Genomic DNA, 18,458 nt, shown 5'->3' with positions numbered 1-18,458 from the left:
GTGCAGTAGCGTGATCTCAGCTCACTGCAACCTCTTCCTCCTGGGTTCAAGCGACTCTTGAGCTTCAGCCTCCTGAGTAGCTGGAATTACAGGCGGCCGCCACCATGTCTGGCTAGTTTTTGTATTTTTTTTTTTTTTAGTAGAGACAGGGTTTCACCATGCCCAGCCTGTTTCCTCTCTTGATAACAACTGGCTCTACAACATAAGCCTCATCAGAGCCCACAAAATGATTGCTGAAGCTTCCATATGATTTAAAAAAAAAATTTTTTTTTATTAGGCTGGGCCTGGTGGCTCATGTTTGTATTCCTAGCACTCTGGAAGGTCAAAAAAGGTGGATCACTGGAGCTCAGGAGTTCAAGACCAACCAGGACAACACAGTGAGATGTCCTCTCTTTAAAAAAATAAAAATACAAATACAAAAAAGCTGGGTGTGGTGGCTCATGCCTGTAATCCTAGGACTTTGGGAGGCTGAAGCAGGAGGATCACCTGAGGTCAGGAGTTTGAGACTAGCCTGACCAACATGGTGAAACCCCATCTCCACTAAAAATACAAAAATTAGCTGGGCGTGGTGGCACGTGCCTGTAGTCCCAGCTACTTGTGAGACCGAGGCAGGAGAAACGGTTGAACCCGGGAGGCACAGGTTGCAGGGAGTTGAGACTGCACCACTGCACTCCAGCTTGCGCAACAGAGCAAGACTCTGTCTCCAAAAAAAAAAAAAAAAAAAAAAGCCCAGGCCCAGAGGCTCACACCTGTAATGTGAGCACATTGGGAGGCCAAGGTGGGTGGATAACCTGAGGTCAGGAGTTCAAGACCAGCCTAGTCAACATGGAGACACCCTGTCTCTACTAAAAATATAAAAATTAGCCAGGTGTGGTGGCACACACCTGTAATCCCAGCTATTTGGGAGGCTGAGGCAGGAAAATCACTTGACCCACAGAGGTGGAGGTTGCAGTAAGCCAAGATCGCCCCACTTCATTCCAGCCTGGGAGAAAAGGGCAAACTCAGTCTCAAAAAAAAAAAAAAAATTCTTTTGTATTTCTGAAGGTATGATACATATACAATAAAATACACAAATTAGTATAAAACTTGATACAATTTAACTTATATGACAATGTAATAATACTCAAATCAAAACCCAAAAGGCTCCCTCCTTTAAACCTCAAATTGATAGCCACTCACAAAAGTATATACTAGTCTTTTACACAAAAGTATATACTAGTCTATACTTACAGAAGTATACACTCACAAAAGTATATACTAGTCTTACAGAAGTATATACACTCACAAAAGTATATACTTACAGAAGTAAGTATAGACTAGTATATACTTTCTGTAACCATAGGTTTTTCTTGGATCTGAATTTTATATTAACAAAAACAGGCGTGAGCCACCGTGCGTGGCCAGAAGATGTCTTTTATACTGACTCACATGTTGACCTTTTTTCTAGCACTCTTTATTCTTCCATTAGATCCAGTCAGGTCCCAAAATGTTGTGTCAAATTATAGTTTACCCCAAATCAGGACTTTTGTCATGTTTCCAAATAATGTAAACTTTGTAACAATTTATTCAATTTAATCTCCTTCTGCCTTTCTGCCATTCTTATAATTTCTACCATTATAAATCCCAAATATTATTGTTTAAACAATCTGTATTACTTTATATTTAACCACATAGATTACCCTTTTCTCTGCTCCTTATTCCTTCATGGAGTCATGTGCTTTCATCTGGGATCATTATCCTTTATGCTGAAGACATTCCTTTACTTTTCTTAGACTGTGTGCTAGTGATAACTTTTCTACATTATGAATGCCTACAAACGTCTTTATTTCACGTTCAATTTTGAAAGTAGTATCTACTGGATACAGAATTCCAGAGAGATATTTTTTCTTTTACAATTTAAAAATGTTATTGTATTTGTCCTTTGGCTTTAATCATTTTTGTTGAAAAGTCAGCTATCGGTTTTATTATTATTCTTTTGAATTTAGTATGTTCTTCTCTACCCTTACCCCCACCCTCCATGTCTGCTTTTAAGATGTTAGTTTTTAAGAGATTAAGCATAAAGTACCCGAGTGTGGTTTTCTCTCTATATAAATCTGGATCTGTTCTTTTTGTGTGTGTTTTTCAGTAGAGGCAAGGCTTCTCTTGAACTCCTGGCCTCAGGCAACCCTACTGCCCTGGTCTCCCAAAGTGTTGAGCCCGGCCTGGCTCGGTCTTTCTTGTTTTGTGAGTTGGTATCTTTTAATTTGTTCCAACGTCTTTTTGGCCATTATATATTCAAGTATCACTTCTCCTTCATTCGTTCCCTTATGGGTCTCTAATGACAAACATTAATTCTTTGGACTCTATCATTCTTTTTTCTTTTTCTTCTTCTAATAATAGAGACACACAGTCTTGCTATATTGTCCAGGCTGGTCTCAAACTCCAGGGCTCAAGGGATCCTCCTGCCTTGGCCTCCCAAAGTGCTGAAATTACAGGTGTGAGCCACCATGTCCAGCCTGAACTGTATCTCACGTATCTTTTCCACTCTCCTCTCTGTCCTGGCCCCTCCCTACCTCAATCCAATTTCTTTTTCTCTTGGTACTTCAGTTTCAATATATCTACTAATTTGTCTCTGAGTTCACTAACCCGTCTTCTGCTGTATGCAGTCTGTTGTTAAACCTATCAAATAATTTCAAGTATACTTTTCAGTTCTAAAATATTCATGATTCTTTTTACAGATTCCAATTCTCTCTTCAAATTCTCCATTTTCCCCTCGAATTTCTCTAATAGTGTTATTTTTAAAATACCTATCTACTAAGTCATATGGGAATATAAAAGGTAAGATAAATCATAATTGTTTTTAAAAATACCATCAGATTTGAGTAGAAAGCTCATCAGATGTATCTTAGAAGGACTAAGATGTGCTGGATTGTAGCCTACATGTGATTAGAAAAAAAGTCCTTACCTTTGCTAATGTTTTCTTGGAGTAAATGTCAGTACGTAGACCAAAGTTCTGCAAATCAATTGGTTTTTCCTTGTTTTTCTCAGGAAAATTTAGCATCTGTTGAGCAGCAGGAACCTGAGTCAAATAAATGATAAACGGCTGAGTTAGCCTCTTTAAAGTCAAGAGGGTAAACGTTTTTTAAAATTTGTTTAGGTCGGGCGCGGTGGCTCATGCCTGTAATCCCAGCACTTCGGGAGGCCGAGGCGGGCGGATCACAAGGTCAGGAGCTCAAGACCAACCTGACCAAAATGGTGAAACCCCGTCTCTACTAAAAATACAAAAATTAGCTGGGCGTTGTGGCACGTGCCTATAATCCCAGCTACTCAGGAGACTGAGGCAGTAGAATTGCTTATAACCCGGAGGCGGAAATTGCAGTGAGCCAAGATCATGCCACTACACTCCAGCCTGGGGAGCAGAGCAAGACTCTGTCTCAAAAAAAAAAAAAAAAAGGTTAATATTGGAACTTAAGCCACTCTTGGTGGATTTCCTACGAAAAACAATAAATACCCACACTTCTACACTATACTTCTAACAAAAATTCAACATACAAGTTACATTTTGGTGTCCCTTTAAGTCCAGAAAGGATAACAAATTTTCATTACTATATTCTATTTCACAATGGAACAAAATTTATACCTTAGGTTCCTGTGAATCCAACTTAATGCTATACAGAATTTGTCTGACATAATCTGTTTGATAATGTATATATGGATGTCCACTTTACAAATCTTAGGACAAGTTATAAAGATTTCTTTGCTTCACGTTTCTAGAACACAGACTGAAGGAAGGGAAAGAAGATTTTGCATCATCTGCTTACTTATGTGTGTCTTTTTGATGACAGAAGGATAAAGGGAGTTATGCATATAAAAGTAAATTAATAATTTGATAGACTAAGGCATTGGGTTTTGGGATTGGTGGGACAGCATTAACTTAAACACTATATATTCTTTTGGACTGTAATATTTACAGTACACCAAAACACACATACAAACAAGCATCAAAGAAACAGCACTAACAACAGCATTCCTAAATAGATATGCTATAAACAGACATTTGTTACTATTCAGGTCTGATGAAAAGTCAACATTAATTTACCTGAGGTGATCGAAGATGCAGAGGCACAAGCCCAGAGGGAGTATCAGCTAATACATTAAAATGAGGAGTAGGAGGAGGTCCCATTGCCATGGGTCTACTTTCCGGGTCAACTTGGTAATTAACGAGTCCCCACTGCTCTAAAAAGGCATGGACCCTAAAGAATAAAGCTTGGAAAGTTAAAATCTAAAGAATCAATTTCATGTGCTTTATTATCATCATTACACCATTAAAAAACAGAAACAATAAAACAAGTAAATGTGCTCAGCAGGCTATCAAACACCACAAATTACTTGACAGATTTTGTTTGTTATGTAGGGAACAATTTCTACAAGCCACAAATAATGTTGATAACACAGCACCCCCCAAACCTATTACAAAGTTTAATCATTTAAACCACAGAAATGAGAGCACAAATACGCATTTAGGTCCATGGTAATAAAAGAACCCACACACAGACCAAATACACACATAGAAAAAATCCACATTTTTCTTGACAGAGTCTCGCTCTGTCTCTCAGGCTGGAGTGCAATGGTGCGATCTCAGCTCACTGCAACCTACTCCGCCTCCTCGGTTCAAGCGATTCTCCTGCCTCAGCCTCCCAAGTAGCTGAGAGTACAGGTGCCCGTCACCATGCCCAGCTAATGTTTGGTATTTTTAGTAGAAACAGGGTTTCGCCATGTTGGCCAGGCTGGTCTCGAACTCCTGACCTCAGGTGATCCACCCACCTCGGCCTCCCAAAGTGCTGGGATTACAGGTGTGAGCCACTGTACCTGGCGGTTTTTTTTTGGCAGAGCTAGGGCACAGAGATTATCCACTCCCAACCTGAATCTACTCCTTCCCTGGTTATTTTATGATTTGACTAAAAAAATTAAAATGTGAACTGTAAAATCTAGAAAACTAAATTAAATATTTATCTTACTTATTTTATTTTTTTGAGACACAATCTCGCTCTGTCGCCCAGGCTGGAATGCAGTGGGACAATCTCAGCTCACTGCAATCTCTGCCTCCTGAATTCTCCTGCCTCAGCCTCCCCAATAGCTAAGATTACAGTCATGTGCCACCACGCTCGGCTAATTTTTATATTTTTAGTAGAGAAGGGGTTTCGCCATGTCGGCCAGGCTCGAACTCCTGACCTCAGGTGATCCGCCCGCCTTGGCTTCTCCAAGTGCTGGGAATATAGGCGTAAGCCACTGCACCCAGCCTAAATTAAATATTTTAAATTTTCAACCTCTAATGCTGAACACAGTGCTCACGCCTGCAATCACAATACTTCAGGAGACCGAGGCAGGAGAATTGCTTGAGGCCAGGAGATTGAGACCAGCCTTGGCAACATTATGAAATCCCATCTCGACAATAAAATTAAATTAATAAAATAAAATAAAAATAAAATAAATTGAATGAAATGAAAGGAAACAAAATATAATCCACCCCTAAATGACACAACTAAAATTAGGTGTTTTACCCAGTTGAAACAACCAGTTTAATATGACAGCAAAGCATAAGTAAATTCCTACAGTTAAATGTCTCAGAAAAAGTCAAACATTTTACCTCATCACAGCACACACATCTCCAGTCAAGTTCCTCCGACAAGCAGTGCTAGTTAAATACTCTTGGGGGTTTAGGCGATACGTGTCAATCATAAAATTTCGATATGCCAAGTATCTAAAAAGCAATGGCAAAATTCATAAGGTGGACACGTATCCTTTCAGAAACAATGTTACTCAGAAACTCAAAAATCTTCAGATTCCTTAGAAATACAATAAATTAAGACAAGAGCATAAAAAACAGTGATATTATATTGCATATTAAGTTATGAGTGAATTTAGAACCACAAATATGCAAAACAACTGTTTATTAATGTATAATAACAAGTAATGTAACAACATTCATGTGAAGTAACAAATTCAAACTTGGTCGTGGTGGTAGTTAACTGAAGAATTTGAAACTAACACATGGTTACATAGGCTATCTGCCTCACTACCACATATCTATACTTTACTGTATGCAGGGCACTGTTACAAGCAATATATGTCTGACAACTGAATCCTCATAATCGCTCCATATTGCAGGTAGGGTCTGCTATCATCCCATCTATGGGTGAGGAAACAAACACTGAGTTGTTAGAGAATTTGTCCTAGCCACAGGGTTGGTAATTGATGGAGCCAGAATTCATTGCACCCAGTGTGGTGGCTCTTCAATCTATGCTCTCAACCTCTGTTGCCTATCACTTCTGTATTTCAAATGTGGCACGTGGATTTGGCTCTGAAAATAGCTATGTAACTTCTCGTGGCAGTTCTTTAAGGGAGATCATGGCTGGGCAATAAGTAGAATCCATGAGACCAAATCCAGAAAAGAACATACAAAAATGGAGAGAGAAACTGAGATTCTGTTACAGCAGATTCCAATGACTTCTGTCACAAAATACAGTACTTAATAACAAGAGTGTTAAGGACTTTGAGACCTAGCAACAGTTCTTGGCACATAAGGAAAACAAAACTCAGGCAGCCAAGATCACGCCACTGCACTCCAGCCCGTGTGACGGAATGACTTTGTCCTCCCGCCACAAAAAAAAAAAAAAAAAAATCAACAGATTATACCCTGATTAATACATGGGAGCGTATCTACAGTACTGAAAGGTGTGTACTTATATATAGGGACAAGTGTTCCAGAAGTATATACTGATGAATCATCAGGGAAAGACAAAAAGTACTTCCTGCCAAACTTCTTCCTTCCAATAAGAGTTTCCCTATTTCCAATGCAAAAGCACAAAAATCCTTTATGTAATTAAGCTTAATTCACATGTAGCTATATCATCATGTCTCTCTTTTAATTAGCACTCATGCATCAGGAAGATAAAGATTCATTTTCTCCTGGATGAATAGAAACAATCCATAACATACATGCACACACAAGCTGAAAGTTGTTAGGACAGACCGGGCATGGTGGCTCACGCCTATAATCCTAGCACTTTGAGAGGCCGAGGCAAGTGGATCACTTGAGGTCAGGAGTTCGAGACCAGCCTGGCCAACATGGTGAAACCCCATGTCTACTAAAAATACAAAAATTAGCCAGGTGTGGTGGTGCATGCCTGTAGTCCCAGCTACTTGGGAGGCTGAGGCAGGAGAATAGCTTGAAACCAGGAGGTGGTGGCTGAAGCAGGCCAAGATTGCAACACTGTACCCCAAGTCTGAGCGACAGAGTGAGACTCCATCTCAATTAAAAAAAAAAAAAAAAAAAAAAGGTAAGTTGTGAGGATAAGTCTGAATTCATTATAGTAAAAATTGGTTTAAAATCCAAACTTAAACTCCAAGAGCTGATGTCCATACAGTTCAAGGTTTAGAAATAAAAGAATACCCTAGGCAACATGGTGAAACCCCCATCTCCACCAAAAAATAGATAGATAGACAGACAGACAGAAAGACAGACAGACAGATAGATAGATATCAGCCAGGTGTGGTGACATGTGCCTGTTCTCCCAGCTACTGAAGAGGCTGAGGTGGGAGGATCCTTTCAGTCCAGAAGGCAGAGATTGCTGTGAGCCAAGATCATGACACCACACACCAGCCTGGGCAACAGAGTGAGACCCTGTCTCAAAAAAACACGAAAGAAAAACCCCCAAAAAACAAAAAACAAAACTAGATACAATTTCCTTTGTACCATGGAATGCTATACAAATGAGATATGAACACTGTTCTGAAAGGAGTATTTGCAAACTTCCAAGAATCAGCAATAAGAAACTCAGGTGGATGCTTGAAGAGGCCCTACCACACACAGGCAAATAAACAAGTTTTCTAAAACACTGGCCTCACATTTCTGGAGTCTTGGATTTGTTTTTTCCATTGAAGAACTCAGGAAGAGCACGCCGTTCAATCACATGAATACTGAAAAGAAGAAGAAAAAGAAAAGGTTTAGGAGTCTTCTTTTTAAAAGAATAAAATCATTAAATATTCTAAGTAAAAGTGATGAATCCAAAACCTCAGTACTGCTTGCCAAAATTAATTGGCTTACACTAGTTTCTATGTATTAACAGCAAACAAGAAAGTTAAGGAAAGCCTTCTCTTTCTTACTCCCAATACTTACTGTAGTTTTTCTATTCCTATAACCAAACTAAAAAACTACTATCGACACACTGAAAACTATACATTTTATTATTTTTTGACATAATACATCATAACTAGATAAGAAGCCACAAGATACGAAGAATTCTTTGAAAAATGTTGACAATAACAAAGTAGCTGGCATGGCATGGCAACAAACTGATGAAACAAATGACCAGAGTAGAGACAATAAATTTGCAAGTCTCAGCTTCTCAGGCTGTTAACATAAATGAGCCTTTGTCCAGCCCTCAGAAACACTGTGATAAATTACTTTTTAGTTTTTAGTTTTGGTGGAGGTGCTGGGGAGATAAATTAATTTTTAAAAATTTTCAGTATCAATTGCTTTTAATAATATCATAGAAGTACATTTTAACAATATATACAAATGCTAATAATTTTATGAAATGTTACAGGTCATAAGCAAAGATCAGGTAAAATGATCAGGCCTAACGGTATAAAAATGAACCAACTGTATATCTAGCACAAAGTTTCTGCTGCTAATACAAGTGTCATCTTCCTGATGACATTTTAAGTTTCTCAGTGGCTTTCCAGATATGCAACATGTAAGTATTGGTTGCATGGCAAAGAGCAAATCAATGGTCTGGGAATACAACTCAAATTATTCACTCTTTGAGTATCTGGTAACATTTAAATTAAATTGGATTTGTACGGTAAAATACTATAAATACAATCAATTACCTGCAAACTTCTAGAAAGACAATTTCTAAGATGAATTAATGCTATATAAATATATATAATGACTTCTAAAAGAATAACCGTAAGGAACTAATTACATAATTCTAATATAACTCCCAATGTTTTCATTGTTACAGGTTAGGAAGAGCCCACTTTAAAAAAAATTCTGTTTATCTTTGGAATGTGTTTGTGTTTTTTTGTTTGTTTTGTTGTTGTTGAGACAGAGTCTTGCTCTATCACCCTGGCTAGAGTGCAGTGATGTGATCTAAAGACATCCGTGAACCCGGGAGGGGGAGGCTGCAGTGAGCTGAGATCACACCACTGCACTCCAGCCAGGGCGACAGAGCAAGACTCTGTCTCAACAAAAAAACAAACAAACAAAAAAACATAAACACATTCCAAAGATAAAAATCACTTTCCATCTCCCTTCGTCAAAGGTGACAGTAATTTCTGACGAGGAACATGGGCAGAAAGGCACAATCTGATTTGAAGGAAAGTTCTTGTACTGCTCAGTACCATGCTCACAGATGAAGTGGTCACTCACCAGTTATAATCAAACCATGATGCATAACTAGGAATAATAATGTGATTAGTCTGCTCTGTCACATTATCTTCCCCAGGGTCAACTGATCGACTCTGATCACCTTTGGCAGGATCTTCATCTTCCTACAGAAAAGAAGACAAAGTGGAAAGAAAGAAAGAACTACAGATTGTCTGTCTGTCTGTCTGTCTGTCTGTCTGTCTATCTATCTATCTATCTGATATATATGTATCTATATATAACATCTCTCACACTTTAGTTGTTAGGTTAAATAAAATGAAGCTCCCTGATTCAATCAGATATCCGAAAAACAAATTTCAAGTAAAAACAACCTTTCACAGTATTTAAGGTTTAAGGTACAAGGTAGCCAGCTGACAGATAAGGTTTTGTTGCTCATTTATGATAATGAGGGAATCAATGCAGAGAAGGTAGGTCTCTCATAATAAGATTAACAAGTTGATTGAAGAAAGTCTGTTTCAATGCACAGGACTTCAGACTAAATAAATAACTCATAACCTAGATCTCATTCCATAACAGCTTGCTTCTTCCTTGCCCAGTTTTACTTAAAGTAAATGTTTACTTGATATACATTTTTATCGCATACATTTAAACGTATTTTAAATACGTTTTTTGATATTGAAATGTTCTCCAATTTTCTCTCTGTGGTGATTTTATTATTTGTAACCTTATGAAATTGTTTTCTATTAAAAAAACAAATTATGGCCGGGCGCGGTGGCTCAAGCCTGTAATCCCAGCACTTTGGGAGGCCGAGACGGGCGGATCACGAGGTCAGGAGATCGAGACCATCCTGGCGAACACGGTGAAACCCCGTCTCTACTAAAAAATACAAAAAACTAGCCGGGTGTGGTGGCGGGTGCCTGTAGTCCCAGCTACTTGGGAGGCTGAGGCAGGAGAATGGCGTGAACCCGGGAGGCGGAGCTTGCAATGAGCTGAGATCCGGCCATTGCACTCCAGCCTGGGCGGCAGAGCGAGACTCCGTCTCAAAAAAAAAAAAAAAAAAAAAAAATTATGGGCTGGGCAAGGTGTCTCACGCCTGTAATTCCAACACTTGGGAGACTGAGGCAGGAGGATCACTTGAGACCAAAAGATCAGGACCAGCCTGGGAAACACAGTCAGACTTTGTCTCTACTAAAAATTTAGAAATTAGCTGGACATAGTGGTGCATGCCTGCAGTCCCAGCTACTTGAGAGACTGAAGTCAGGAGGACTGCTTGAGCATAGGAGGTCAAGGCTGCAGTGAGCTGTGTTTCCACCACTGCACAGCACTCCAGCCTAGGCAAGACCCTGTCTCAAAAAAATAAAATAAGCAAAAACCCAAATTTTAAATCAGTTTTCTTTTACAATGGTTCCAAAATTTAATTTCTACCTTTAACTTAATTCAACCTAAATTTCCTGTTCAGTATCTGAAATGACGATCTAGTGTACTACCTATAAACTTAACAGTTTCTATAAGAATAGTAAAAAGGAATAAATTTAAAGCTGAAAACACCAAGGACTCTAGTTATGACTTAAATGATATCGAATACAAACGTGATAATAACGATGACAAGGGTAACAAATTTTATTTCCCAAATCACAGAAGCTAGCAAAAAATATTCTCAAGGCTGACCTCTTTTTATTATGGCTTTAGTTAATACATTTTTGTGGTATAGACTTTACAAATCATTTAGGACACAAAATATTTTCCTTACTCAGAAAAAACAGGAAGAGGCTGGCATTGCAATTAATGAAGGACAACAGTATAAGATGTAATGACCTCAATCAGAAAACAATAAGGAGGATGACATTCTGGGAGACTGCTTTAGAGACAATACCTTTAATCCTTTTAAGCTATATAAACGACTGGTACATGGCTTCAAATCCTCTTATCTTTGGCATTAAAATGAAGAAATTTGACTTCCCTTTTTAGCTGGGACCACAGGCAGATGTCACCACACCAAGCTAATTTTTTAAGTTTTTGGAGACACAGGGTATCCCCGTGTTGTGCTGGCTGGTTTTCAACTCCTGGGCTAAAAGTGATTCTCCCACCTGGCCTCTCAAAGAACTAGGATTACAGACATAGCCACTGCACTCAACACTTTACATTAAAAAAAGACAGAGTGTCTTGCACTGTCGCCCAGGCTAGAGCACAGTGGCAGAATTTTGGCTCACGCCAGCATAGAATTCCTAACCTCAAGAAATCCTCCCATCTCAGCTTTCCAAAATGCTGAGGTTATAGGTGCCAGTCACTATTTACTTTAAATAATATCTTTTTGCACAGGTAACGTTCATTAATAAGTGGCTCTTTGACTAAGTAACTTTTATTTTTGTTTTTTCAAATCATAGCACATCAGGGACACTAGCAGGGAGGATGAAAATTTCCTCTAAGTAAAATCTTGGGGTCCAAGAAAGTCAAGTATTTTGCCAAGTGCAGTGGTTGTCACCTGAAATCCCATCACTTTGGGAGGCTGAGGCAGGCAGACTGCTTGAGCCCAGCTGTTCGCAACCAGCCTGGGCAACATAGAAAAACTCCATCTCTACAAAAAATAAAAAAATTAGTTGGGTGTAGTGGTGCACACAAGTAGTCTCAGCTACTCGGGAGGCTGAGGTGGGAGAGGGATCACCTGAGCCCAGGAGGTCAAGGTTACGGTGAGCTGACAGCCTGTCTCAAAACAAAAAACTAACAAAAACACCTTCCAGAAATGGTTCTTATGCTGTATTTGTTTTCCTTGGGGGGAAAACTAAAAAAAAAAAAAAAAGAAAAAAGAAAAAAAAAAGAAAAATTCAAAAACCAGAAGGGCCTCATAGTCCAAAAATTGGGCTACGTACAATTCAGTGCTTCTACTGTTCGGTACACAGGACCCTTAGAGAAGCTCTCTCACAACAGGCTTAACTGAATGTTACCTTTCCTCCTGCTGTGACTGTTTCTTCATCCTGCTCATCTGCAAAACCAAAACACACAATTCATTTTCAAAACAGGTAAATGTTCTTTGGGTTATTTGGAAAATTAATGGTCTAAGAACTGATACTGGACAAAGAAAAGGAATGAAATAGAGCATTATAAAAGCAAAATCACTCTGAATAATTCACTAAATTAGAATTTTACACAGAATCACAGATGTAATTAGAAATTCAAAGCAAAGATCATTAAAAATTTCAAACAGTAGGGAATTTAATTACTACTTGAGCTAGTATCATAGTCATGATCTTAATAACAGATACAGGACTTGATTATGATTCTTGTCTCCTGGGTTTTGCTAAAATAACAACATTTTGGGTTCCAAAAGAATTGAGTAAAGAATGATGAATAAAAAAACAAGTGATAACCAATCCCTTACTAATCTTAGTAAGACAATGCCTTCTGAGGATACAGGGCTCAGCATGAGAGAAAGCCCAGGTAAAATTTATAAACTAGACAGTTGATTTCCACAGTGAAAAGCAAAACTGCCAGTACAGAATAGGAAAGAGGTAGTATTAAAGAACAACAAATTACATTATTATATGCCTGTAATATTTAAGCTTTTTATGACTACTGTGACAGTTGGCACTAGGTAAGGCATGATGAAGTTCAAAAAGAACACGGGATGCTGGGTGCAGCAGTGCACATCTACAGTCCCAGCTACTCTGGAGACTGAAGTGGGAGAATCACTCAAGGCCAGGAGTCCAAGTCTAGCCTGGGCAACAGAGCAAGATCTTATCTCTTATTTAAAAAAAAAAAAAAAAAGGGGGTAGGGTGTGGTCGCTCACAGCTATAATACCAACACTTTTGGTGGCTGGTATGGGATATAGCAAAAATAAACAGAAATTTATCAGATTTTTAAAAATGCTATACAAAGAATAAACATAAATATATTAGAGAGGAAGTGGGTAGGCGGATACTTCAGAGCAAGTAAAGAGGGATCTCTGAAAAGTTGGCCTTTAAGTTGAAATGTTAAGAGATGAGAAAGACAAGGTAATTATTCCACAAAAAGGAAAGAACCAAATCAAAGGGCCTCCAGTTGGATTGGTTTGGTGACTTCACAAAACAGAAAGCCACTAAGAAAACACATAAAGGCTGAGCAAAATAGACAAACCACAACAGCAAGTGCAGTGATACAAAGCACTGGCAGGAAACGTAAGACAGACCAGGACCGAAATCGGGGTTCTGCAAAATATTTGGAAAGAGGTTACTGAACCTCTTTAAATCTCCATTTCCTCACCAATAAAACAAAACAGTTTAATAGTGAAGTGCAAACACATGTAGAACAAGATCTGACAACTACTCATGCCACCCAGAGATGGACATGGTGGCTTAATGTGTGAGTTAGTCACAAATACTTGCTAACAAGGAATAGGCGATTCTGGATGTGAAAAAAATACGGTATTAATTACCAGTAGGAGTTCTGCAGCTCTGCATAGTGACTATTTTTATCTAGGAAGTAACTAACAGAAAGAAATCTAGGTAAGGCTGCCAAAAACAAACACTTGGTCCATTGGACAATGGTAAACCATAGGATAACCAACCTCTTACTAGAAACTATTAGTTTGACTTAATAATCTCTCCCATTACTCAAATTACACATTTTTAGTCTGACAAATTTCATTCCCCAAGGTAGTCTTGGTACTCAATGGAAAGATACGTCTGATAATACTAAATTAGCTGATCCCTAAATGGTAATATTCAATAAATGTTCTCTTCCTTCTTTCAGATGTGAGAAAATATGCTCCACACCAAACTGAATCCTTCAGAGACCTGAAGAATGAAAGACCTATATTTGACAAGGTAGCATATAAGGCAGAACACAGAGCAGTTAAAACAACAGCTCTGGTCAGGCACGGTGGCTCACGTCTGTAATCCCAGCACTTTGGGAGGCTGAGGTGGGTGGGTCGCCTGAGGTCAGAATTTCAAGATCAGCTTGGCCAACATGGTGAAACCTTGTCTCTACTAAAAATACAAAAATTAGCCGGGCATGGTGGCAGGTGCCTGTAATCCCAGCTAGCTGGGAGGCTGAGGTAGGAGAATCACCTGAACCTGGGAAGTGGAGGTTGCAATGAGCCGAGATCACACTACTGCACTCCAGCCTGGGTGACAAGAGCGAGACTTCGTCTCAAAACAAAAAACAAAATACAACAGCTCTGAGAACAAAAATTTACAGTTGATGGATCACTATCCAAAATACCCACTCATATCTGCCATCAATAATAATTGTAATTGCCAAGCGCGAAAGCTCACGCCTGTAATCCCAGCACTTTGGGAGACTGAGGTGGGTGATCACCTGAGGTCAGGAGTTCGAGATCAGTCTGGCCAACCTGGTGAAACCCCATCTCTACTAATAATACAAAAATTAGCTGGGCACGGTGGCACGTGCCTGTAGTCCCAGCTACTCAGGGGGCTGAGGCAGGAGAATCACTTGAACACGGGAGGAGGAGGTTGCAGTGAGCCAAGATCGTGCCACTGCACTCCAGCCTTGGTAACAGACCGAGACTCCATCTCAGAAAATAATAATGACTGCAATTTATTCAAATACAGAATTCCTTAATTAGAAGATAGAACTGACGTCTCATTTTCTAAAAAAGGAGATCTTGAAAATCCCTTTCACGTTTAAAATTCCATAAAGTCAAACATTTAGTATATACTGAAAACATTAGGTTCTCCTTTACAAGTGAATAAAAGAAATCAAGGCTATTGTCTCATCCACAACTCTCCAGAACAAAGATGTTTAAAACTACCCCTATTTAATTTTTAAAGAGAACAAGTGATTATACTTTTCTCTATTTTCCTGCAAAATCACTCAAGAATTACACCTTACTTGTGAAAAATGTACTCTAAGACTTGGAAATACTAGGAAAAGATGATGTCATTCTCATTTTATACTGCTTAGAAACTTTAATTTGGCTTACAAAGTATTAACACTCCACAGATTTTTGTTCTAACAATACAATATCAATTTGCATACTATGTTACAAAAACAATTCTTTCAGCGACATTTGAAAAAGCACTTTAATTAGAACTATTTCATTAAAACTCATATTCATATTCAATTATAATATTACCACCTTTGCTAGTTTGTAGAAAAATATGCTCCAACAGGGGGAGATCACTAAGAATGGCAACAATGGATCACAGGAAATTAACTTTCCTACAACAGTAGCTACCCAAATCATAATGGCACTAAGAGTAAGCCACAGCTAATATCCTGCAGTGGTTAAGCACAAGTGTCACTTAAGAAAGGAGTATCGGCCAGTCACAGCGGCTCACGCCTGTAATCCCAGCACTTTGGGAGGCCGAGACAGGCAGATCATGAGGTCAGGAGTTCGAGACAGGCCTGATCAACATGGTGAAACCCCGTCTCTACTAAAAATACAAAAATTAGCTGGGCGTGGTGGCGCGTGCCTGTAATCCCAGCTACTTAGGAGGCTGAAGCAGAATTGCTTAAACCCAGGAGGCAGAGTTCGCAGTGAGCCGAGGTCGTACCACTGCACTCTACCCTGGGCAACAGAGCGAGATTCTGTCTCAAGAAAAAAAAAAAGAAAAGGAGTGCATCAAGCTGGGCATGGTGGTATGTGCCTACAATCCAAACTACTTGGAAGACTAAGGTGGGAAAATCGCTGGAGCCCAGACGTTTAAAGCTGTGGTTGTCTACATTACGCCACTGCACTCCAGGCTTACCAACAGAACAAGACCTTGTCTCTAAAAAACAGATAAAAATAAAGAAAGAATAGACTATCAAAGGAGATGACATATTCAAGAGAGAAAGCACAGACCATTGTATATTTTTGGGGGGAGGTGCTTACCTAGATCTGCTACAGTTCCTCCTTTAACAGGTGTATTTTCACTATCTTTCTTTAGGTTCACTAGAAAAACAAAAGAGTTATGTTTATGTAGGAAAGTTGTACTTCTTTTTAGAAAGAAAACAGAATAGGACATGATTAAATGACATGCATCTCACTACAACTGCGACACAATTCAATATTTTCAGGTAAAAATCATAAGTCCAGATATGAAATATTTAGTAGACTATATTCTAATTACCCAAGCACTATGTATTTTCATCATAAAAGTAAACAATACAAAATACTCAACAAAACATGAAAATAATCTTTCAATCGCTTCCACAAAGTTTTTTTATTGAAGTTTATGATGCATTTGTTTTGATTCTCACTTATATTCCATTCATTCATTTTAAAAAAAATTAAGGAAGAACTAATACCTTTTCAGTTTGTTTTGAGACAGGGACACAGTCTGTCGCCCAGGCTTGAGTGCAGTGGTGCGATCATGGCTCACCGCAGCCTTGACCTCCCAGGCTCAAGCAATCCTTTGATCTCAGGCTCCCAAGGAATTAGACTATGGGCACATGCCACCATACCTAGATAATTTTTTTATTTTTTATAGAAACATGGTTTCACCACGTTGCCTAGGCTAGTCTCGAACTCCTGAGCTCATGCAATCCACTCACATCAGCCTCCCAAAATGCCAGGATCACAGACATGAGCCACTGCGTCTGGCCAAACGAATCTTTTATACATCCATATGGACGTCAAAATATATCCTGAGGGTTTTTTAACTCTACGTAAATGTTATCAATACTGTGCTTAGTTCTTAGCACTGACCTTTCCACGTAAGAACTTTGAGTTACATTACATTTCTTTCATTTTTACAAGTCCACTGTGTCCATGGGTGGATGTAAGTTAACTGGCCCTACATTTGTGGAAACCATGTTTATTTTGAATATTTCACTGTTCAAAAACATTCTTTTGTAATTATCATTGTGGGCACATGTAATTATTTAAGATAAATTCTAAAAATAAAACACTGCAACTAAAGGTACACATTTTAAAATTTTAAAAACACAGTCAAGACCGGGTGAAATGGCTCATGCCTGTATTCCCAGCACTTTGGGAGGTTGAGGCAGGTGTATCATTTGAGGTCAGGAGTCTGAGACCAGCCTGGCCAACATGGTGAAATTCCGTCTATACTAAAATGCAAAAACTAGCTTGACATGGTGGTGTGCATCTGTAATCCCAGCTACTCAGGATGCTGAGGCAAGACAATCACTTGACCTGGGAGGTGGAGGTTGCAATGAGTGAGACTGCGCCACTGCATTCCAGCCTGGACAATACAGCGAGACTCAGATTCAAAAAGAACAAAAAACAACAACAAAAAAATACAGCCAAATTGCGTTAAACGTCTTCATTAATTTACACTTTCCATCAACAGCATTTGATAGTACTCATTCCTCAAAACTTTCACACTTTTCCATCTACCTTTTAGGTTTTCAAAATCTTATTGATGAAAACAGTGATCTGAAGAACTTGCCTATCTTTAAGTGACCATCTGTTCACACACTTCTTGGCCATGTATTTCTAACAAGTTACCAATCTGACATAATCAACAGTAAATACTTAAGTCTAAGGGGTTCAGACTCTTTATACATTTTTAGTATTCTAGTCCTTTGTTATATGGGTAAATACTTTCTCCCAAAAAAAAAAAAAAAACCTGTTTAAAGTGCTAAATTTCTTGTATTTTAACCTCAACTAGTTAACAGTGATTCTAAATATATTTGATGAGCTAAACACATAGTAACAGAAAAAAATGTGTGCCCATAAAATTCTTATGTTGAAACCCGACTGTAGTGTCCTGGCATTTAGAAGTGAGGCCTTTGGAAAATAATTAAGTCAGGAGGATAGGCCCCTCAAGAATGGGATTAATGCCCTTATAACTGGGTGTAGTGGCTCATGCTTGTAAGTCCTAGCTACTAGGGAGGCTGAGGCAGGAGAAACGCTTAAGCCTAGGAGGTAAAGGCTGCATGAGTTATGATTGCACAGCTGTATTCCAGTCTGGGTGTCAATGCAAGTATGCACTTTTAAATAATTAATTTTATGTTATGTGAAGTATATCTCAATTAAAACAATGCTATATTATGCATAAAATCATACACTGGAAAATTGAATGCCTCTTTTCTACTTCACCCTCAGCATCTGTCCCTATAGTGGTTGAATAAAAGTTACTTTGTCATCCAGGCGCAGTGGCTAATGCTTGCAATCCCAGAACTTTGGAAGGACAAGGC

The 18,458-nt window shown here is 38.7% G+C and overlaps 1 protein-coding gene across 5 annotated transcripts in view; it reads right to left on the bottom strand.

Annotated features, from left to right (window-relative positions):
- Positions 1 to 18,458, bottom strand: part of SMARCC1 (SWI/SNF related, matrix associated, actin dependent regulator of chromatin subfamily c member 1) — a 198,865-nt gene that overhangs the window by 89,804 nt on the left and 90,603 nt on the right. For all 5 annotated transcript variants that reach the window (XM_021934459.2, XM_031663388.1, XM_031663391.1 and 2 more), the window contains 7 exons: positions 16,186 to 16,245; positions 12,316 to 12,353; positions 9,416 to 9,537; positions 7,888 to 7,959; positions 5,627 to 5,740; positions 4,079 to 4,232; positions 2,945 to 3,058 (listed from right to left, as the gene is read on the bottom strand). In XM_021934459.2, the coding sequence (XP_021790151.1) occupies positions 2,945 to 3,058; positions 4,079 to 4,232; positions 5,627 to 5,740; positions 7,888 to 7,959; positions 9,416 to 9,537; positions 12,316 to 12,353; positions 16,186 to 16,245 (674 nt within the window). The remainder of the gene's footprint in view (positions 1 to 2,944; positions 3,059 to 4,078; positions 4,233 to 5,626; positions 5,741 to 7,887; positions 7,960 to 9,415; positions 9,538 to 12,315; positions 12,354 to 16,185; positions 16,246 to 18,458) is intronic.

This window comes from Papio anubis, chromosome 2 (assembly GCF_008728515.1).
Source record: "Papio anubis isolate 15944 chromosome 2, Panubis1.0, whole genome shotgun sequence".
NCBI lineage: Eukaryota > Metazoa > Chordata > Mammalia > Primates > Cercopithecidae > Papio > Papio anubis.
Note: the sequence above shows the minus strand (reverse complement) of the source record. Positions and strands in the feature narration are given on the sequence as shown.